Raw genomic sequence first — 22,520 nt, 5'->3', positions numbered from 1 at the left:
ACATGTGTTAATTCATAGCTTTGATGCCTTCAGTGTGAATGTACAATTTTTAGTCATGAAATAACAGAAAAATCTTTAAATGAGAAGGTGTGTCCAAACTTTTGGTCTGTACTGTACATACATGGGCTAACATGCAAATATATATATCCTGCCTTCTACACAGTTTAAATTTTATATTTTTGTAGATCAGACTTTTTTCGGACACAAGAATAGTAGAATAGTGAAAGTTTACTTTTCAAAAAAAAAATGTAATTTCTATATTTTGAAGGAGGAAAAGGAGGGATTTAAACTTTAATTTTAATTTTTTTTTTACTTCAATTTTCAGTCTCCTTAGGAGTTTGATTGCTTTTACGACATACTGCGATACAACGATATATAGCAAACATCGCGCTTCTCCTGCAGAGCTCAGCAGAGCAGCACAGAAGGACTGACGCCTTCAGCATTTCCCCAGCAGCCAGACTGAGCCATTGGTTCCCCGTGATCGCGCACGCATGAGCAATGACATCATTTAAATTGCCGGAGAAGGACATTGAAAGACATTTAAATGGCAGCGACTGGAGCAGGCTCTGGCCACTGTGCTTACAAGCAGATAAAACCTGGCTCAGGGACCTATGTACGTCTTTGGTTAAAAAGTTAATTATCGTGGGATTTTGATGCTTAAAATATGAGATCTGGATGGGGTCAGAATGTAAGAAAATAGAATTAGACTTACCGGTAATTCGGTTTCTAATAACCCACCACAACAGCACACAGGAGGATGTAACCCCACCCTAATAGGGACAGGAAATACGAAGAGGTTTAAATAGCCCCCCCCCCCCACATCCTCCCTCCAGTGTTATTACAAAGGACCACAAGAGTATAGATGCTTCAAATTAATTTTTATTCCTACTGATCAAGCTGTTGTAGAAACAATAAGCAAGGGGGAGGGAATTACCCGTGCTGTCGTGGTGGGTTATTAGAAACCGAATTACCGGTAAGTCTAATTCTATTTTCTCTAATAACCCCCCACGACAGCACACAGGAGGTATACCAAAGATATACTAGGGAGGGGCAATAGCCTGAAGGACCTTCCTTCCGAAGGCTAAATCTCCAACAGACATTAGGTCTAGTCTGTAGTGTTTGGAGAAAGTATGAATTGAGGACCATGTGGCAGCTCTGCAATCAGTTCGATGGATGCGCTGGCTTTTTCAGCCCAGGAGACAGATATTGCCCTTGTAGAATGGGCCTTGAGATTTGCTGGAGGAGGTAGATCCTGGATCTGGTAAGCCTCCGTAATCGCCCTCTTAATCCAGTTGGCTATTGTGGATTGTGCGGCTTTCTTTCCTCTATTTGGACCTTGTGTATGGACAAATAGGTTCTTGTCTTTCCTTCCTTCTTCGGTTTCGTGAAGATAGTGCAGTACTATTCTCCGAACGTCCAGAGTGTGGAATTCCATCTCTTTTTTGTCTTTTGGGTTGTCACAAAAAGATGGAAGGATTATCTCCTGAGATCTGTGGAAATTCGAGACCACCTTAGGTAGAAATGAAGGTTCAAGTTGGAAAATTAGACGATCTTCCAGGATTCTCAGGTAGGGTTCGTTGACCGAAAGGGCCTGTAGTTCACACACTCTTCTGGCTGTAGTTATTGCCACCAGAAAAGCCGTTTTCCAGGTCAGCCTGTCCAGTCTTATGGTTGATAAGGGCTCAAAGGGTGGAAGGGTTAACCCTTTCAGAACAATGTTAAGGTCCCAGGGGGGGAACCAGGTCTGTTACTCTAGGGTGGATGCGGGTGGCTGCTGTCATAAGTCTTCTCACCCACTGATGTTCTGCTAGTCTTTGATCGAAGTATGAACTCAACGCCGCTACCTAGACCTTAAGAGTACTAGGTCTGAGACCTTCTTGTAAAAAGTCTAGAATCTGAGCCACATCAGCCCTTAGAGGGTCTGGGCGAGTGGGTGCACACCACCTTAAGGTTTTCCAGATCTTATGGTAAATGGTGTTCGTTACAGGTTTCCTGCTGTTCTGGAGAGTTTTGATGACTTTCTCGGAAAGGCCTCATCTTTAATATCAGGAATTCAGAAGCCAGGCAGTTAGATGTAGTCTCTCGGGATCCGGATGGTGAATTGGTCCCTGGAGAAGGAGATCCTTGATGGGAGGAAGGATTAGAGGGCTCTCCACACTCAGACTGGTTAACGTTCTGAACCAACTCCTTTTTGGCCAGCGAGGGGCCACTAGGATTACTCCGGTCCTTCTGTAAGGTTTTTGAAAGGATAGGTAGTGGGGGAAAGGCATACGCTAGTTTGAATTCCCATTTGTAAGCGAATGCGTTCACGCTCAGGCAAGGGCCGTTTGGATCCAGGGAGAAATATTTAGGTACTTTCGCGTTCTGGTGTCCGGCTAAGAGATCTACCTCTGGATAGCCTCATCTCTCTACTAACATCTGGAAGACGTCAGGGTTTAGGCTCCACTCTCCTAGATGAATCTTTGTTCTGCTTAAGAAGTTGGCCTGGATATTGACTGAACATTTGATATGGAGAGCCGACAAGGATAGAAGATGTTCTTCGGCCCAGGAGAATATTCTTGCTGTGATTGCTTTTAAGCTTTCGTATCTTGTGCCCCCTTGATGACGAAGGTGGGCTACCGTGGCGATATTGTCTCAAAGTATCTGAATGTGATATTTCAGGACCAGAGGCTCTGCTGCTCTGAGGACTTCCTCTACGGCTTTTAGTTCTCTGAAATTTGATGAACGTTGGCTCACCTCTTTGGTCCATATACCCTGGAATAGCTCTTGGGAGACCATGGCTCCCCATCCCTTTTCGCTGGCATCCACCTTTATGGTTACCAGCGGATTCTGGATCCATGGTACTCCTCTGTTCAGATTTTTTCCGTTCAGCCACCAGAATAGAGAGGTCCTTACTTGTGGTGGTATAGGGATTCTCCTGTTCAGAGACCATGGGGATCCATCACAATTTGTAAGGATGTGGGTCTGTAATGTTCGGGTATGCGCCTGAGCCCAGGCCACCATCTGAATACAGGATGTCATAGACCCGAGGACCAACATGGCATCTCTTAATGATACTGATCTTCTGCTCCTTAGGATATTGATTTTTGCTTTTATGATGACCTGTTTTTGTTTGGGCAGGAATGACATCTGGCTGTGGGAATCCAATAGTACTCCTAGAAATGTTTTTGTCATGGCGGGAACCATATCTGATTTTTTCTGGTTCACTAACCAGCCCTGAGACGATAGGATCTGAGTGGTCAACTGTAGATGTTCTCAGAGTACTGGTACTGAGGGCCCGATTAATAACAGGTCGTCAAGGTATGGTACTATTGAAATGTTCTGACCCCTGATATAAGCCATGACTTTTGTAAATATTCGGGGGGCTGATGAAATTCCAAATGGGAGAACATTGAATTGATAGTGGACTATTTGATCCCCCTGAGCCACTGTGAATCTTAGGAACCTCCTGTGAAGATGTATGGGGATGTGGTAATATGCATCCTGGAGGTCGATGTAGCCATTACATGGTCCTGTCCTATCAGGGGGACCGTCGACCTGATGGATTCCATCTTGAATCGTTGGTAGTGGATATACTGATTCAGTGGCCTTAGATTGATCATAACTCTGTGTGGGCCATTTGGTTTTTTTTATTAGGAAGAGTCTGGAATAATGTCCTGTGCCTCTCTCTCTTGTAGGAACCAGGGATATCACCCCTGAGGACAATAGGTCTGTAAGACCGGATATCAGGGTGGCCTGACCACTCAGAGGAGAGCGGTGTTAACCTTATCCTCTCTGGAGGATAGGAGGAGGAATTTATTTTTACTCCGAACTCGACAACCCTCAGGACCCATGGGTCTGAGCAGATTTCTTTCCACTGAGGGAGAAAATTCGAGATGCGGCCCCTGACTGTCCTGACATCATTGTCTGTTCTGACGTTGGTTTTGGGAGAGAAAGATTTTTGCCTCCTCTACCCTTTCGGGCAGCGCCATCGTCCTGTTTTGCCTTTACCTCTAAATTGAGGGGTCTGCTCTTGGGAGGGACGAAAAGGCCTCTTCCTCACATTCCTAGGTTCCGGGAGGGCCACCTTCTTGTCTGAGGCCTTCTCTAGAAGATCTAGAGCTGGCCCGAACATGTATTTCCCCTTAAAGGGGATGGAACACAACTTCATTTTTGATGCCACGTCGCCGTTCCAGGATTTCAACCATAGGGCCCTTCTTCCAGAGTTTGATAGCCCAGGTGCTCTTGCCGCCACTCATGGATTCTGCAGAAGCGTCTGCTAAAAACCCCGTAGCTTTCCGTAGAAGCGGTAGGGATGCCAATATGTCTTCTCTAGGGGTGCCTGAAACTAGGTGTTGGTCTAGTTGATCTAGCCAACGAGCCATTAATCGAGCTACGCCCGTAGAGACTGTGTTGGTGCTTAATAGTGTTGCCGAGGTCTCCCACGATTTTGAGTAGTCCCTTCATTTTGCGTTCCAAGGGGTCTTTAAGAGGAATCTTCAAAGGGCAGTGTGGTTTTCTTTGCTACTCGTGCAATCTGGATATCCACTCCTGGGACTTCAGACCAGCATTCTGCAATCTCATTGTCTACAGGAAATCTATCCCTTAACTCTGTAGGGGTATTTAATCTCCTTTCTGGAGATTCCCACTGCTCTAAGACCAAGTCCCTAATACTCTGGTGTATAGGGAACACCAATTTTTTCCTGGAATGTAGCCCCCCCAAACATCTGATCCGGTACGGTTTGGGGCACTTTTTCTTCCTCGACCTCCATAGTGCTCCTTACAGCCATGAGGAGTTCCTCCAAACTATCTGATGGAAAGTAATATCTCTCTCGTTGGGAGTTATCAGGGGTTGGACTTAGTTCACCTTCCTCTGGAAGATCTTCCGAGATATATATCTCCTCTTGCTCCTGACGTACAATGCCCTTTATCTCCTCCATTAAGGAAGGTTGTTCCAGCCTGATAATCTTCTCTGTACAGTCCTTGCATAGGGGCTTTCTATGGGAGGACGATAGTTTTTTTGTACAGATGGGACATTTGCGTGACGGTTTAACTTTTTCTCCAGATGCAGGTTCCTTGTCCCACTACAAGAGAGGTGAGAAGGGGAGGGGAGCTATAATCACTATTTCCTGCATCTGGGAGATGGACTACCAGTGCCATACTTACTGGGACCAGACCGGCGCTGGGCTCTACACATGCAGAGCAAGAAGCTTCAACAGACATGGTTTTGTCCTACCTGTAGATGTCTTCCTGTCCAGGGCTCATTTTATGGGCGACCAGACCAGCGCCTCCCTCTGTTTAGAGGGCTCCTCCCCCGGTGTCCAGGTGAAGATTTCTGATCACCGGCAGCATTCCACTCTTTTTCCCCCATAGCTTTTTGATGCGGTTCACAGTGGAACGCAAGCTGCCGGAAGTCATATCATCCACCGCCCAGCGTCACTTCTGGCGCCGCGGCGTGAGCTCCACATCCTGGAGCTGGCATCGCCCGCGCATCCAGCGGGGGAGAGGAGGAGGAGATGAACTGGAGAGCTCACACAGGCCTCCGGTCAGAAGATCCAGCAGACCTTGCCCGAGAGCGTGGACTGCAGGAGGGGGTCCCGAATCCAGAGGAGACGGGAGCAGAAACCTGAGGAGGAGAGGTCAAGACCGCTCGATCCTCCGCTGCCCAGCTAGTAGCTTTCCCCCAGTGCCTGTCGCCGGCCCAGCACACCAGGCATGACCTCTTCATCCCTGATAGGGACAGGAAATAACACTGGAGGGAAGATGTGGGAGGGGATATTTAAACCTCTTCATATTTCCTGTCCCTATTAGGGTGGGGTTACATCCTCCTGTGTGCTGTCGTGGGGGGTTATTCGAGAAAAGTGGTCTTTATTTTTGCAGTTTTGTGGGAAGGGTCTCCTACCTCCTCTTTCTTTGGCTCGTCCACGAGTGGGCGGGCAGCGGCTGGGACCCGTGGCTCCTGTCTGCAGGGAATCTGCACCATCTGCGAGTGACTCATCAGCTCACAAAGCTCTTTAAAGTGATCTACAAACTCTTCCTTGGGGTCAGACAGTCTTGGGGAATTCTCTGGAGCTTTCTTGGGAGTTGGGGTTCTCGGGGCTTTGGGGGCCATTCCTTTACGTTTTTCTTTAGACATTGCGTTGTCTCCTTTGTCCCACGGATCCCGCTTGATGTCATCGGTGCTTGATAAGGAGCTGTTCGCAATGTACTCCTCACAGATGGTCACAGGCAAGTCCTCGTATACCCGCTCTGAGAACCAAGAAATAGTAACCGGTTATTACAAGACCCCAATACGGAATGTACACTGGCCACAAGGTGGCAGAACGGCAAAAGGGTGCTAAGGGAATGGGGCGTAGACATTTTATTGTCCTTTTGCGTTTAGAGGGGGGAGAGGCTCCTGCTGCAGCCAGCTGTCTTACAATGAGGAGGGAGACATGGCTGTGCTGAGACACAGAAGATTTCTTCCTCAGTTTTAATTGTACTATGAAACAAGTAAGACATAAATGGAGGGAGTATGGAGATATTAAACTTTTTGTGCACAGTGTTTATGACGACCCATCATTGGCCCTTCCTTTTACCTGGTGTAAATGCCGCTGTTCTCCTGAATCCGGCGATGTTTTTCTCTTGTTCCTGAACCTCTCCGTTCCTTAGATATGGCCCCTTCTTCCCTGTATATAAATAATATATATTTTAATATTTTTTTTGCCAACTAGGCGTGGTCTTGAATACTTTGACCACACCCACTTCACTAAGACAACTAGATTTACATACAGGGAAGAAAGGGCCCTATCTCAGGAACGGAGAGGAGCAGGAACAAAAGAACAACATTGCCGGATCCAGGAGAACAGCGTACACCAAGTAAAAAATGGACATATTTATAACAAGCGACAGATCCCCTTTTAAAAGGAGCCATCTCATTAAGGCAAGCAAAAACATATCGCGACAGGACAGAGCTGCTCGGCTTCAGCAGACTAAGACGTGACATCTCATGCTGATCAGCGAAGGTTCAAAGGCCAAGCTACGCAGCTGCTTCATTCTTTCCAGAGCAGCGCTCCTGGCCATTTGCTATGCAGTAAAATGCAACAAAGCTATATTGCACTGGATGTTACAATGTTTTGCAACGTACGGTCCCCATATCTGGCATCTTCATTTATGTAACCTCTACCATGGAGTGAAAAGACGGAGATGAAATCTTACCAGAGTCTGAACTGCTCGTTTCATCATCTTCTAGCGGAACGTTACGCCTCATCTTCTGTTTCAATCCTAAATGACCAAAATGTAACAAAAATCAACGGAGAAACCTCACATATACTGCAGAGCGGGTACAAAGAAAAACAGGATTCAGGTGTGCCCCTGATGGAGCAAAGGGATACCAAAATAAGAAACTTGTACACCTTTCAGGCAGCGTGACTGTTCAGATGGGCACGAAACACAGTGGGAACTGCCCCTCGTTCTAGACGACTGGGTACAACCCGGCGTTACAGACAATAACTGTGTAATACTTCATTTCTCCTATGGAGGCGCTGCAGGGGAACTCATCACTTGTTACTGGGTTTCCTTACTGATCAGAGCTGATTGATGAGTTAAAGCAGAAGCAGCAGCCACGTAATCAGACCTTTCTAACAAAAGAGCGCAGTTTTAAAAAAAAAAAAAATTATAAAAAAAAAATCTCAATCCCATTTGTTTTATAATCTAATAAAAAATAAAACGGATGAAAATTGAAAAGAAAACACACCACTGATTATATGGACAGGTGAATTCTCTTATTTGGCTGCAGCGCTGCAGACACAGGGAGCAGCGCTGGACCCTGGGAGGACGAGTAAAGCACAGTTTATTTTAATTAAAAAAACTGCATAATATACGAGATGGACAAGGGGGTGTTTTTCAATTTATTCTTTTCAGATGGACAAAAAAAAAAAGGGGGGGGGGGGTCAAAATTACTTCTCATGGGCAATAGAAATATCAGAAAATGATATGTCTTAGGGGAATGACTTCCAAAAAGTGACAACCTCAGAAAGACCAAACCAGCACTGTAATCTTCTAAAACACTCTTGGAACATGAGGTTCAGCTTAAGTTCCTCAACCATCGGTCCCCTACACAGCAGAACCGAGTAGGAGAATATAGTTTTTTTTTTAGCATAGTGGTGAACTGTAGTTTTACCTTTGATCAACCCATTTGGTTTTGCACCTGGAATACTGGCGCGATGTTCCTTTTTAATGGCAGTACTTTCCGCCGGCTTCTCAAACAAGTAAATTGGATTGAAGGCTTGTAGGACACTTCTTGAACGTCGGACACTGGAAATGCTGTGGTTGGCAGATTCATGGCCGTTTATTCGAGGCAACCCTGCCCTTTTTCGATGACGCTCATGATTTGTGTTGATGACCCTAACATTTGGAAAGTTGGATAATTCCTCATCCTCTGGGATCAAGGCGGACTGGAAGTCTGTTATACGGGCCCTCTCAAGGAGGGCTGGTCGGCTTACGAGGGCCCCCGGCCTCATTGCCAGCTCCTTCAGCTCCTCAACTGGAGTTACTCTATTTCGTGGAATCAGGTGCTCAGGAATAGATGTCGGAGGTTGAATGGAAGAATGAAGTGGTCCTGGGGGGGTTTTCTTTAAAAACATCCCTTTTGTGCTATTTTACACTTATTAGGGGTCTTGTTGAATGCTCAATATTCATTAAAGTCTTCATTGCAAAGTTGGTTTCATTACTCCATGATAAGATACTCCTTGATAAGAAAATAGAAAAAAAAACCTATATGACAATATACCATAAATCAGAGGTGTCAAAGAACTTGTGTCCACAGAGCAGCAGCAAGGCCAAGAGCAGATGGCCAATACAAAGGTGGAGGCCCCGGAGGATCGGGGCATCAACCGTAAGATGCTATGATGTATGAGCACACCAGGAGAGAAACACCTGAACCCAACATGTCCCTGTTCAGGGAGGAAAGTCCCTAATCTGACTGACCCCACGGGACATGTTGGGTTCAGGTGTTGTTGGCATCCTAAGTATAGGCAATGGAGTCCCCACTCAATATTGACTTACCCTGAATGCCCTTAACGGCACCCTCTCTAAAAGCACTAGAATAACTGAAAAGTGAAATACACAAAAATCTGAGGAAAAAGGCACCAGCCTCAGAAAGTGTTCACACAGACACCAGAGAGAAGGAAGAAAAGAAGAATCACAACGTAGAAAACCTCCCAGACCCAAAACATAAACAAAAGGAAAAAGGTACTGGGGAGGAAGACACACAACCAAACCTTAGGAAAAGCAACTAGAGATTCACCAGGAAAGAATCCCCAGCCGAGGAGCTGGATCTCCAAACACCATCTGTAATGAAATATAGACAGCAAAGATGCAGGTACAAGGTGACTATAAAAAGCCCCTCCTAAGAAGTGATAGGACAGAACTAAATTGGCAAGTGAGACACCTGAATAGAAGCAAACCAAAAGAAAGAAAAGACAAAAGAACCATCAGCAGTTGGACAGAGACCAAACTGGCTGTGGCTCAGCAGAAATGGAAACCAACCAAGCAGCAAGGGGTCACTGGATACAGTCTCAAAACTGAGGAATGACAGCTGCTGGGTCAAAGCGTCTGAAGGCATGCACTGGTGAACCCAAGAAAAACCCTGCTTACCTTGACAGATCCAAAAAGTTGACCAAGGGCAGAGCCAGTCGGCGCAAAGGACCTTGCAAAGATCTAAAGAATTGCATAATTACAGCACGTCTGCTACGGGTCCGGTAGACATCTTAGCTCAACGCAAAACTAAAAAGTCCCTCTGCCAGGGACTTTGATCACTTTGTGTTTGTCTCCTCTGGGAAGGGGTAGCAATGGCTTGGCATGACAGAACTTTTTACCTAGATGCTTACAAGCTTCTGAGATAATGTTCTCAAACTCTTCAGCAGTAAAAAAAAAAGATCTTAAAGGGTTTGTCCAGGCTAAAATGAAAAGTCCTCAATTACTCTGACTGGAGACTCCTCTTAATTCTTTCCTATTGATAAAAGCCAGCTGAGTCTAGTCAGCATGACAAGTTTTAAAGCAATTTTACAGGGTTGTTTTTTTTTAAAGAGCCGACCTTCACAAAAAAATAGTGTACGTATTATAAGTGAAAAGTTCCTATAAGGCCATCCCCGCTGACGTCATACTAGCCAAGATTTCACTATCACACTGTCTCTCTAGGAGATAAGGACCCAACTTCATCATTTGTGTTGTGTTCTTTTTAAGTCACTTTTCTGATGGGGTATGTGTTTTTTTTTTTGCATCAAATTATCAAAATGGCGCATGTGAATGTTCCCCCAAATCAAAGATGCTCTAATTATGTCTATCACTTTCTCGGCGCCTTTTTAGAGCAAATAAACAGATGTACATAAACACTGCAGGGAGGCTGGAGTACAGGATTTGTGACTTATTAAAATGTCACAGGTGATTAATCAGCCGAAAATATCTGGAAAACAAGAAGCCATGGCCATAATGAAATTATATATACAGTCATAGCCAGAAGTGTTGGCACCCTCGAAATTGTACCAGAAAATGAAGTACTGTATATACTTGAGTATAAGCCGAGGTACCTAATTTTACCATAAAAAACTGGGATAACGTATTGACTTGAGTACAAGCCTAGGGTGGGAAATGCAGCAGCTACTGGTAAATTTCCCCATCCTGGTATGTCTGGCACCCCTCATCCCCCAATCCTGGTATGTCTGGGCCATACATATGGGGGTGATGGGACCCATCACCGCACACACAAAAAAAAAAAACACTTCTACTCCCCTTCCTTCCTCACCTCTGCTCGGCTCCAGCTCATGTCGGCATCTCAGAGTGCATGGAGTCACAGCCATGCGCTCTCAGACACCGATGTGAGCTGCTGCTGGCATATTCACTCCTCTCCACGCGCGGACTATGTGCATGAAGAAGAGGGAATATTCATTCTCTTTAGTAGGGGACACGGAGGAGCGCTGAGCTGCGGCTCCTGACAGTGCCTGCTACTAAAGAAAATGGATACACCATGCGCTCTCAGATGCAGACATGAGCTGCAGCATGGAATGAGGCCTACAAAGAAAAGAACACAGTACCAACAGTGAAATATGGTGGAGGGTCAAAGATGTTTTGGGGTTGTGTTGCTGCCTCTTGCACTGGGTGCAAGGCATCATGAGATCTGAAGATTACCATAAGGATTTTAGGTCGCAATGTACTGCCCAGTATCAAAGCTGGGTTTGCATCCTAGGACATGAGTCTTCCAGCAGGACAATGACCACAAACCGACTTTAAGAAGCCCCCAGAAATGGATGTAAACAAAGCGCTGGAGAGTTCTGAAGTGGCAGCAATGAGTCCGGACCTAAATCCCATTGATCACCTGTGGAGAGATCAGATAATTGCTGTTGGGAGAAGACACCTTCCAATATGAGAGACCTGGAGCAGTTTGCAAAAGAAGAGGGGTCCAAAATTCCAGCTGAGAGGTGTAAGAAGCTAATGGAGATAGGAAGAGATTGATTACAGTTATTTATTCCAAAGGGTGTGCAACCAAATATTAAGGTGAGGGGGCCAACAATTTTTGGGGTTGTTTGAAATGATGTCCAATTTGCCCTTTTTCCCTCTGTTACAATACACACAAATGAAATAAACATGTGACCACCCAGGGGGGGGGGGGGGATATCAATGAAGCAAATGGGTTGGAAAGTTGGCACGAGTGTGGGGGCCATGTCTTTAAAATTCCATTAATTTGCTAAAAAACAGAGTTCAGCACCTTGATTACATGGAGTTGGAAACTAACAGCCACGGAGAGGGGAGAAAGCCCAATTTGGTTCACTACTCTACTCAAAAGGGGGCTAGTCAGGGAGAGGATAGGCTATGAAGGGCATTATCCAAGCAGGTCAGGCTGACACAGAGCTGCAGCATGAGAAAACGTAAAAGGGTAGAGACGGTGCAAATCGATTCTTAGCACCAGGTCCAGTGACTGCTGGATGGATACCAATTCCCAGGCTCTTTTGATTTTCCAGCTTGGTGCGACGTCATCATTGCAGCGTGACGTACATGTGACATTGTGCCAGAATCGCTATTCAAAAGAGGAGCTGCGGAGACCATCAGACGGACTGAGATGGCTGACGTGGTAACTCGACCAAGTCCTGCAAATCCACTGGCATCTCTAGTAGCAGCCGATACCTGCCTGTGTCACCCTCCCAAAGAAATGCACAGGAAAGTGATAAAAATATGCCGTTCCTCTGTTACTCCTCCTGGAATAAATTAACCCTAGCTATACAAGATACCAGCAATGAATCAATGCCGACAATCTCATGCTCTTAAGATTCACATACAAGGAAACTCATCTTTTTCTTAAGAGTGTGAGATTGTTGGCATTGATTCATTGCTGGTATCTTGTATAGCTAGGGTTAATTTATTCCAGGAGGAATAACAGAGGAACGGTATATTTTTAACACATGTGCATATATCACCTATCAAATTTAATTAAAAAAAAAAAACAGATTAAAAACACACAATGTGATTAAAGGGGCAAGTATGTATAAATTACAGGGTAAGACCCTCAACTATAACTGCACATATGACAAGTTAATAAAAAAGTATAAAATGGTGCAATAGAGAAGCTGTAACAAAACGTAGAATAAAAAAAAAACGTTCATGAGTAAATATTTAATGCAGCACAATCAATAGCGATAAAAAAAAAAAAATCAGTTACTGCCAAGAGGGTGAGGATGGAGGTCGGGAAATGCAGGAGAGACCCCACATGTTCTACATCCATCACCCCCCCCGACTGGTTAAAGGGAAACTCCTGCAAGAAACGGCTCCGACCTATGACCAGAAACAAACGGAGTCAGACAGGCTGCTCAACAACATCTTGCCCCACTTTTTAATGTTTTTGTTGGTTTACTTGTCCTCGATGACTTTCGTCTCCAGATGTTTTAAGCAGATTCATGAACTGCGAATTTTATCAAGAGACGACTTTTTTGGGGGCAGGGGGGGGGGCACATCTCTACTGCGCGTCTGGAGGGAGGTTCCTTGCAATAGTCTAAGACTAACGTGAGACTTTGTAAACGATTTATGACTTTGGGCGTAAAAAAAAAAAAAAAAAAAGATTAAAATGAAACATTTAACTTTTTTTTTTTTTTTTTATATAACATTTTTACATTTTGAAGAATTTGGGGCAAAAAAAAGTTACAAAAAAAACAAAAACAAAAGTGACTTCAATAAATCAGGAACATAAAAATTTCTCCAGTAGGGTAAATGTAAAACAATAAATGGCAGAATTGCTGCTTTCTGGACTGGACATTTGCCACAGATAATAAAGATCAGAGAGACGTGTGGACCCCGGAGCTCGTCCCACAAAAAACAAGCCCCCCGTACAACTGTATGGAGCAGAAAGTAAATACGTTCAGGCTCTCTGAAGACAAAGAGGAAAAAGGAAGAGCAAAGAGGGCCCCTATGTCCCCGGGGTTGCCCCTGCAGTAATACAGTACTGTGACATTTCCAGGAGGAGTAACAGAGGAACACACCAGAGTCTTAAGCTGGGAACAGATTTAAGACCCCAGGAAAGATGGGGGGCAGCCATACTGGTAGTCCCCCCCCCTGCTGCTTCTTAATAATCCACGTTAATTCACTTCTTATATAAACGCTCTTTAAGGGACAGTTCATTCTGCAGCAGCTGCGCCTGTCAATCACCGCACGGGCATAGAACCGCCTCCCCCGGACTCTGCGCTACTCACCGTTCCCGCCAGCGTCTTTCAAACAGCCGTTATCAGCCCGTCTTAACGCTTTTATCCAGCCCTTGTATTGGCGGGGCACAGCACCACGACACAGCCGGAAAGAAACCGCCCCTTCCGGAAACACGACATCGCGACCTTTGCGCCAGAGCACGTCCGGCAGCCATATTGGAAGAGGGCAAAACACGCTGGATATCCGGTTACCTTTCCCTCAGCGACTCAAAATACGTTAAACCGTAACGTGTCCTCCCTCCCTACACCACGGTATTTCTTCATTTGCTTCCTTAAGGACGAATACTTCAGACATGGGATCTAGCTAGGGGCTTCTTTACCCTCATCAAAAATGTCCGCCGCCGTGCGCCTCTCTGTGTGAGGAAGCAGAGAACGGGAAAAGTCTGCTCAGTTTCAAAAGGAAGAGAGAGCAGCTGTACCGGGCTCCTGACACCCGGAAGAGGTGGACAGCACCCTGCTTGTTCGGAAACTGAGTGTCCCTTCAAGTCTGGTAATTGCAGCCAATATGTGTAATCTATGTAGGTGGGGTGTGAAGCAGAGCAAGACATAGGGGTGTGTGTGTGTGTATATATATATATATATATATATATATATATATATATATATATATATATATACATATATATATATATATATATATATATATATACATGCACTAGACACGAGCATATAAGTCTGGTAATTGCAGCCATTATGTGTAACTGCTGCACGCGCCCGTCGCCGTCAGTCACGCGCCCGTCGCCGTCAGTCACGCGCCCGTCGCCGTCAGTCACGCTGATTCTGATTAACCGCATATAAAGTTTTCCTAACATTTTCCTAGTTGCATTTTACAGTAAAAGCCGTGGTCTGTAAACAGCTGACAAAACCGCAAAGGGATCTCATTGCTGAAAGTTATCAATCAGGAGAAGGGAACAAAAAAAATGTCCAAGGCATTACATCTACCATGGAGCACTGTGAAGACTGTCAAGAAGTGGCTTAACTTTAGCACAACAGTGACTTTACCTTGTACTGAACGTCCCTAAAAAAGACAGGAAGAAAAGTGGTGCTGGAGACTGCTAAGAGGCCTACAGAAAGATTAAAGTAGCTGCAGGAATTTCTGGCCGGTCCTGGTTGTGTTCTGTATGTGGAATCAATATCCCGTATTCTTCATATGTCGGGTAGGATGGTAAGACTGAAGCCTTCGCTTATAAAGGAAAACATCCAAGCCCGGCTATGTTGTGCCAAAACCTACATCAACTCTACCAAAAGCAGGTGGGAAAATGTTTCATCTCTCAGACCGAGGTGGAACTTTTTGGCTATAATTCCTAAAGGTTCACACACATCGCATCACCAAAACAACAACAAGCCACAGTAAAGCATGCTGGAGGCAGCAATATGCATTGGGGCTATTTTTTGGCAGCTGGAACTGGGCTTTACCCAAGGTGGAGGGAATTATGAACAGTTCCAAATATCAGGCAATTTTGCAACAAAACCTTCAGGCCTCTGCTAAAAAGCTGAAGTTGAAGAGGAATTTCACCTTTACGCACAACAACGACCCTAAGCAACCTCCAAATCAACAATGGAACGGCTTCACCAGAAGAAGATGATAATTTTGGAATGGCCCAGACCTGAGTCTAATAGAAAATAATAGAAAATCTGTGGGTGAACCAAAGAGGGCGCTGAAGACAGGCGATGCCCCGCTAACTGACAGATGTGGAGCTACTGCAAGGAAGAGCAGGCAAAAATCAACAATTCTAGATAGACTGCGGCCCAAAAAGACTGAACGCTGTCATAAATCCAAAGGGGACTTCACCAAAGTATTAGTATAGGGGTGTGCAGATTTGTGCAACCACATTATTTATTTTAGTTTTTATTTTTCCACCTGGAATGATTTCACTTAGTCTGTACAAATTCATTGAAAAACAATGGAGAAAATTTTTGAAATTATTCTTCTTGGTGTTTTTTTTTTTGTTATTATTCATGGCAAAAGCCTGACATTTCAACAGGGGGTGAATAAACGTTTTCTATCCTCCTGTATAGTGTGTGCGTATATATAGTGCATATTGCTTGTTACAGTATGTGCTAATTTCTTCTGCAGGTTCCTCCACTTTATTGTTATGATTTTGGCTGCCTCCCTCCTGAATGCAGGATGTGTAATTTACGCCATTGATACGTACAAGCCAGCGCTATTTTCAGGTACAGTATGCGGGTGAATATGAGCAAATTATTTTTATTTTTTGTGAGTAAAAAAAGGCTTTTTTTTTCATGCCAGGAAAAAAGTCACTTTATCAATTCATGTTTTGTTTTTTTTTAATCTATGTTTACACAGCCACAGCGCCATACTCCCGGATGTGGATGTACGTGGTACCATGGCTCAGACTATTGAAGGGACTCGGACTGGGCTGCAGTACCAGGCACAGCCACAATTCGGGGGGTGGTGGGGAGGCACTTGCATTCAGCAGATAAAAGGTCCAAATCCTAATCTTATTTATTTTTTTCCCTAAAATGCAGATTTGATCCTAAAACATTTTGTGGCGAAGATGCCATCGATCCAGTGGCTGCAGCTGCCGCAGGAAGTCCTCCTGCACATATTCATGTACCTGTCTCCAGTGGAGAAGGCCAACGTGCGGGCTACGTGCTCCTATCTCCGGACCCTAGTGGACCATCCTTCCTTATGGAAACGCAGCACCATCATCTTCAAAAGCATAGGGATCTTTAACGCGCGGTTTTGGGACACTCTTCAATGTAGGAAAATCTCTTCGGTGGAGGTAACCAGGGTGACTCTGAAACAGTTTAAGAAGATGACCAGCTCCTTGCCGGATCTGACTAGCGTCACCATGGACTCTTGTTTGAAAGGGGAAATCCTCCAGGGACTGCGTCCGCTCGTTAATCTCCAACAGTTGCATTTAACGGACTGCTCCAGCGTGACGGATCAGGACGTGTTCTCCGAGATCGCCCTCTTCCAGCAGCTGACGCATCTATCTCTGTGCAGAGTGTCCTTCTCGGGGGTCCTGCCCTTAACCAGCATCGTCTTGCTGCAGAACTTGCATTCTCTGTCCTTACATTCGAATGAGGGCACCGTGCCCGAGCGCGCACTCCAGTATATTTTATTTAGGCTGCCAAAACTACGGGAACTCTCCCTCGCAATCGGCAACATGAATAAGTGGAAACTGTCCCTGTGCTTCAATGTCCCCGATAACTTTGTGGCCACGGCTGAAGGTGAGTGAGTCCCACGTTGTCACATGTATCACATATATATAGTGCCAGGACCCAAGGTTTCCAACAGAACATCGCCCCATTATTCTGCCTCCACCAGGCTTGTGCAACGTGGTAAGTGATGCACACGCACCCGGCCATCCACATGATGGATTAGATCAGGCCGCCTTTTCTCCTACTCCATGGCCCATTTCTGATGATCACGTGGCCACTGTAGCAACTTTCAATGGAAAGGGTCAGCATGGAGGCTCTGGTCAATACTGACCTGATGATCCCACATGAGATTTTTTGGTGCATTCTGGATTATCAGGATATTCTCTTAGTAATTATCTCATAGTCCAGCACTTTGGTGGAGTAAAACCATATAGTCCTTTTAGTCTTCTGCAAAGGGCACTGATGCGTCTATCTCGCTCACCGACCCCTTTGACTTTAATCCGGTCCCAGGATTTTTGACAGCACAAATAGCACTGCAGACGGCCCTATAAAAGCTAGATGGCCAACAAAATCGCTGATCAAGGTTTACAATGATGCTGGGATCTGAACATTAGAGTTGAATTATGGATCCATATGGATTAGACTTCAGAACATGGAGGCCGCCAATACCTTGCTGTAGAGTTGGTGCGAATTGATATACAGGACTCGGTGATTGGGCCATGTCAGTAGTCACTGGACGGGAGGCTTAAGAACCCTCCTACCTGATGGCATCCCCAGCTCCTCTTTTGATTAGCCAGCCTGTTTCAACGGCATCCATATGTAATGCACATGTGACATTGTGCCAGGCCAGCTAATCAAAAGAGGAGCCATGGATGCCGTCAGGTAAGAGGAGGTTCTTTCGGCTCCTGTCCGGTGGCCACCGACATGACTGATGCCCCAGGGTCCTGCAAATAATACCATCACAGAGATGGTGCAAATATATTTGCAGGACCCTGGGGCATCAGTCATGTCGGTGACCGCTGGATGGGAACCCTGAGAATCGCCTCTTACCTGGCATCCCCTGTTAATCAAAAGAGGAGATGCCGTCCAGTGAGAGGCGGTTCTCAGGGTTCCTGTCTAGCGGCCACTGACGTGACTGATGCCCCAGGGTACTACAAATTTATTTGCACCATCTCTATGTGCTGGTATTAAGTCTAAGCCCCTGTTAGGTTGATTGAGGCTGAAGTTCTTTACTAAACAGCGCCATCGTAATATATACACCCAGAATAGTCTTATTTATTTATTTTTTTCAACCCAGAACAACCATGTATCTCGCGCCTGCAGCTCCACAAACTGGAACTGATGAATTCGAGCTGCGCCAGTCTATCCAACAACGCGCTGGATCAGCTGTCCACCCTGCGGAGCGTGTGTTTGCGGCACTACAAGTACCTCCAGCACGAAGAATTCATCGAGACCCTCCTGCTGAAACTGCCTCAACTCATGGAGCTCCGGATTGAATGTAAGTCCGCTCTTCTCACTTTTTTTCTAAAAGTTTTTAGTAAAAGTTCCGCCTTTCGTAAAAAAAAAAACAAAGAAAAACCTGTAAGTGTTAATTCCTGGTTTCCCTGTCACTTCTCTTCCTTTCACCCCACTTTGTCTTCTCATGTCCTCCCTGTGCCTCCAGGGTTGGATCCTTCTGTTACCTCCTCCATGGGGTGAGAACTAGATTTTACCTGGAACCACAATGACTGTTAAGCCTTGACAAGGGGAAAGTTGTCCCAGTGGCAGAGCTCTCCCTCTTTGCTATCAGGTGCGGGACACTTTTTTCTTTTTTTTTTCTCTCCTTTTTAATTTGGGTGCATGTCCGCATACCACAGATAACATTGGGGATGAATGATGGAATTTTTATTTATTTTTATTTTTTAAGTCCCTAATGTTGCCTCATCAATATATTGTAGGTCTACAGTGCACATGTAGATTGAATAATATATATTATTTTTTTTCTATTGTGACTTTTTGATATTAATAATAAAATATTATTATTTTATTTTTTGTCCAAGCTTAAGTCTTCCTCTCTCGTTTGCCAGGGGCGGCGCCGTTTGTGCCAATTATGAGTCCGATATGTTCTAAATTAGAAAAGTTGAGTGTGGTGGGGACTAAAATCTCCAACGCCACGCTCAGCTGGATCTCCCGCAGCGCTGCCCAGCTGAAGTGCCTGAACCTGAGTTTTTCACATGGATACGATGAAGAGATGGTGAAGAGCTTTCCGCGGCTATTTCCGCATCTGCAGAACCTCTACCTCAGGTAGATACCAAGAGGAGCGAGGGCCCTGCGGCTCGCAAGCTTACAACCTATGATAGAAGTGTGTGTATGTGGGTTTTTATTTTGTTTTTTTTTTTACCATATATACTCGAGTATAAGTCGTCCCGAATATAAGCTGAGGCCCCTAATTTTACCACAAAAAAATGGGAAAACTTATTGACTCAAGTATAAGCCAAGGGTGGGAAATCCAGCAGCTAATGGTAAATTTCCCCATTCTGGTATGCATGGCCCCCTCACCCCCAATCCTGGTATGCATGGCACCCCTCATCCCCCAATCCTGGTATGCATGGCACCCCTCATCCCCCAATCCTGGTATGCATGGCACCCCTCATCCCCCAATCCAGGTATGCATGGCACCCCTCATCCCCCAATCCTGGTATGCATGGCCCCCTCATCCCCAATCCTGGTATGCATGGCACCCCTCATCCCCCAATCCTGGTATGCATGGCTCCCTCACCCCCATCACTGCACACATGAAAAAAAATAAACACTTCTGCTCACCTTCCTTCCTCTCCTCTGCTCCAGCGCTGTGTCCTGTCTGTCAGTAGCTGATCTCAGCATCTGAGCAGCGCATGGCGTTACTGCCATGCATCCTCAGACCCCGAGGTGAGCTGCTGGCATATTAACTCCTCTCCACGCCGGGACTATGTGCGTGGAGAGGAGTGAATAGTCAGTCATTCTCCTTAATAGCGCAGTGTGAGTCGCAGCTGCCGCTTCCTGCAGCGGCTCTGCGATCACATGTGCTTGCTACTAAAGAGAATGAATATTCACCCTTCTCCACGTTCATGGGTGTGGAGAAGAATGAATATTCATTCTCTCCAATAGTGGGCACAGAGGATCGCTGAACCGCTGCAGGAAGCAGCAGCTGCGACTCACACTGCGCTATTAAGGAGAATGAATATTCACCCTTCTCCCATGGGCGTGGAGAAGGGTAAATATTCATTTTGTTTATCAGCGGGCACACGTGGTAGCTGCAGCAACCAGCTACTGCCTGTGCCCGCTCCCCACCATCCCCCACCGGTATATACCCAAGTATAAGCCGAGGGGGGGCTTTTTCAGCATTAAAAATTGCTGAAAAAGGCTTATACTCGAGTATATACTGTAATTGTCCTTTATTCTAGTTGAATTATGGAGAATAAAAAAAATATATAACCCCCAAAAAAATCAAGGTTGGGCAACCCTCTAAATAAATAGATAAAAAATAATTTATAATGTTATATTGTTTTTATAATATTTTATTATTTTTTTATTGTTTAATATTATTACTATTTTTATAATTGTATATATATTTTTTATAATGTTATATTGTTTATTATTATTAATATTATTATTTATATTTATTTTCCTAGTAATACCAGTTTGACAGAAGAAGCTCTGGTAGTTTTAACCAAATTGTACTCTCTACGCGTCCTCGATATTTCCAACAACCTGCATCTGACCCCTGAAGCCATCCTCTCCTTCAGGAAAATAACCTCCAACCGAATCGGCCTAATCCTTGAGAGACCCATTGAGAGTGTAAAGTACTGCTGCTGGTGAAATGGACTCTGAAGGTTAATCGGGAGACCCCCCGCGGCTCCCTGTACCGTCCCACACCACTTCACACCGCTGCCAGAAACAAGACGTCTGGGAACACTTTTATTTATAAAGTTGCTGATTTATTTTTTTGGGGGGAATTTCTTAATTTATTTTCTACAGATGTATATTTGTTGGAGGAGGGGGGGGGTGAGGAATACAAAGACTTTTTCATTAAATCCTCAAAATAAATTAAATAAAAAAAGTTATTAGATTATCCTCTAACCAATGATTTACATCGGCTCGATATTATTTTTGTATTCGCTTTTGATATTTTGTTTTTCTTTTAATCGACTTGTTCTGTATAACAGGATTTATTTTGTCTCTTGAATGGTTGGTTCTCACTTTTGAAGTGCCTGATATAATATCTATATACATGGATATATATTATAATATCATTTTTTTCTCTGTATCACAGCGGCAGCCGTTTCTACCTGTATCACTCGTGATTGAACACTGGGGATGAGCATTGTACTTTCTCTAAATAAAGAGCTCTCTTTTCAAAAATTGATCAGAAAAAAAAGGAAAAATCTTTGATCATCACTTTACAGTTTTTATATAGTGTTCATAAAAAGTTGCCTCTTAGGCTGTTATTAGGTTTATTTTATTTATTTCTGGTTACATTATATATTCTACTCCAGAGCTGTATTTATAATTCTGATAATTGAGATCTGTGCGTGCCGCGTCCAGAGTCTTACGTTTAATTTATACACAGGCAAAAATACATCCACAAGGCACAGGGGTGCTCTGGGCTTCTGTCCGTGAGGGATGTGTTTGGTGTGGTAGCACAAAAAATGTATATAGTCAGGAAATATTTCCGACTCTTGTTGCTAATAACTAAGGCTTGTTCTGTATAAAGGTTTCCCTGTATTCTCTGCAGACAGTAATGACGTGAGATTGGAACTGATGACTTGGTAGAATACGGAATGCAGCTCTGGAGTATAATACAGGACGTAACTCAGGATCAGTAATGTAATGTATGTACACAGTGACTGCACCAGCAGAATAGTGAGTGCAGCTCTGGAGTATAATACAGTATGTAAACCAGGATCAGTACAGGATCAGTAATGTAATGTATGTACACAGTGACTACACCAGCAGAATAGTGAGTGCAGCTCTGCAGTATAATACAGGATATAACTCAGGATTAGTACAGGATCAGTAATGTAATGTATGTGCACAGTGACTCCACCAGCAGAATAGCGAGTGCAGCTCTGGGGTATAATACAGGATATAACTCAGGATTAGTACAGGATCAGTAATGTAATGTATGTACACAGTGACTCCACCAGCAGAATAGTGAGTGCAGCTCTGGAGTATAATACAGGAGGTAACTCAGGATCAGTAATGTAATGTATGTACACAATGACTGCACCAGCAGAATAGTGAGTGCAGCTCTGGAGTATTATACAGGATGTAACTTAGGATCAGTAATGTAATGTATGTGCACAGTGACTGCACCAGCAGAATAGTGAGTGCAGCTCTGGAGTATAATACAGGATGTAACTCAGGATCAGTAATGTAATGTATGTGCACAGTGACTGCACCAGCAGAATAGTGAGTGCAGCTCTGCAGTATAATACAGGATGTAACTCAAGATCAGTAATGTAATGTATGTGCACAGTGACTGCACCAGCAGAATAGTGAGTGCAGCTCTGCAGTATAATACAGGATGTAACTCAGGATCAGTAATGTAATGTATGTGCACAGTGACTGCACCAGCAGAATAGTGAGTGCAGCTCTGCAGTATAATACAGGATGTAACTCAAGATCAGTAATGTAATGTATGTGCACAGTGACTGCACCAGCAGAATA

The 22,520-nt window shown here is 44.6% G+C and overlaps 2 protein-coding genes across 2 annotated transcripts in view; one reads left to right on the top strand and one right to left on the bottom strand.

Annotated features, from left to right (window-relative positions):
• LOC141155352 (uncharacterized) overlaps positions 1–13,834 on the bottom strand; it is a 38,231-nt gene extending 24,397 nt beyond the window's left edge. The window contains exons 1-5 of the mRNA XM_073642231.1: positions 13,695–13,834; positions 8,141–8,707; positions 7,177–7,242; positions 6,558–6,647; positions 5,882–6,228 (exon numbers count right to left, since the gene is read on the bottom strand). Coding sequence (XP_073498332.1) covers positions 5,882–6,228; positions 6,558–6,647; positions 7,177–7,242; positions 8,141–8,603 — 966 coding nt within the window. The 5' untranslated portion in view covers positions 8,604–8,707; positions 13,695–13,834. The remainder of the gene's footprint in view (positions 1–5,881; positions 6,229–6,557; positions 6,648–7,176; positions 7,243–8,140; positions 8,708–13,694) is intronic.
• LOC141153614 (uncharacterized) lies at positions 13,832–21,198 on the top strand. The gene is made up of 6 exons (XM_073638573.1): positions 13,832–14,193; positions 15,781–15,878; positions 16,194–16,901; positions 18,130–18,330; positions 18,899–19,115; positions 20,483–21,198. The coding sequence occupies exons 2-6, from the start codon at positions 15,800–15,802 to the stop codon at positions 20,667–20,669; spliced, it is 1,392 nt and encodes a 463-aa protein (XP_073494674.1). The 5' UTR covers positions 13,832–14,193; positions 15,781–15,799; the 3' UTR covers positions 20,670–21,198.
• The last annotated feature ends 1,322 nt before the right edge of the window (positions 21,199–22,520 follow it).

The sequence above is a fragment of the Phyllobates terribilis genome, unplaced genomic scaffold, assembly GCF_046119375.1.
Source record: "Phyllobates terribilis strain yellow unplaced genomic scaffold, ASM4611937v1 Scaffold_7__3_contigs__length_470593459, whole genome shotgun sequence".
NCBI lineage: Eukaryota > Metazoa > Chordata > Amphibia > Anura > Dendrobatidae > Phyllobates > Phyllobates terribilis.
Note: the sequence above shows the minus strand (reverse complement) of the source record. Positions and strands in the feature narration are given on the sequence as shown.

Excerpts from the sequence above, each read along its gene's own strand:
- LOC141153614 (XM_073638573.1), top strand. The coding sequence starts at position 15,800 with ATGATTTTGGCTGCCTCCCTCCTGAATGCAGGATGTGTAATTTACGCC. Across the intron at positions 15,879-16,193 it reads CAAGCCAGCGCTATTTTCAG|ATTTGATCCTAAAACATTTT; the intron begins GTACAGTATGCG and ends CCTAAAATGCAG. Across the intron at positions 19,116-20,482 it reads CTGCAGAACCTCTACCTCAG|TAATACCAGTTTGACAGAAG; the intron begins GTAGATACCAAG and ends TTATTTTCCTAG.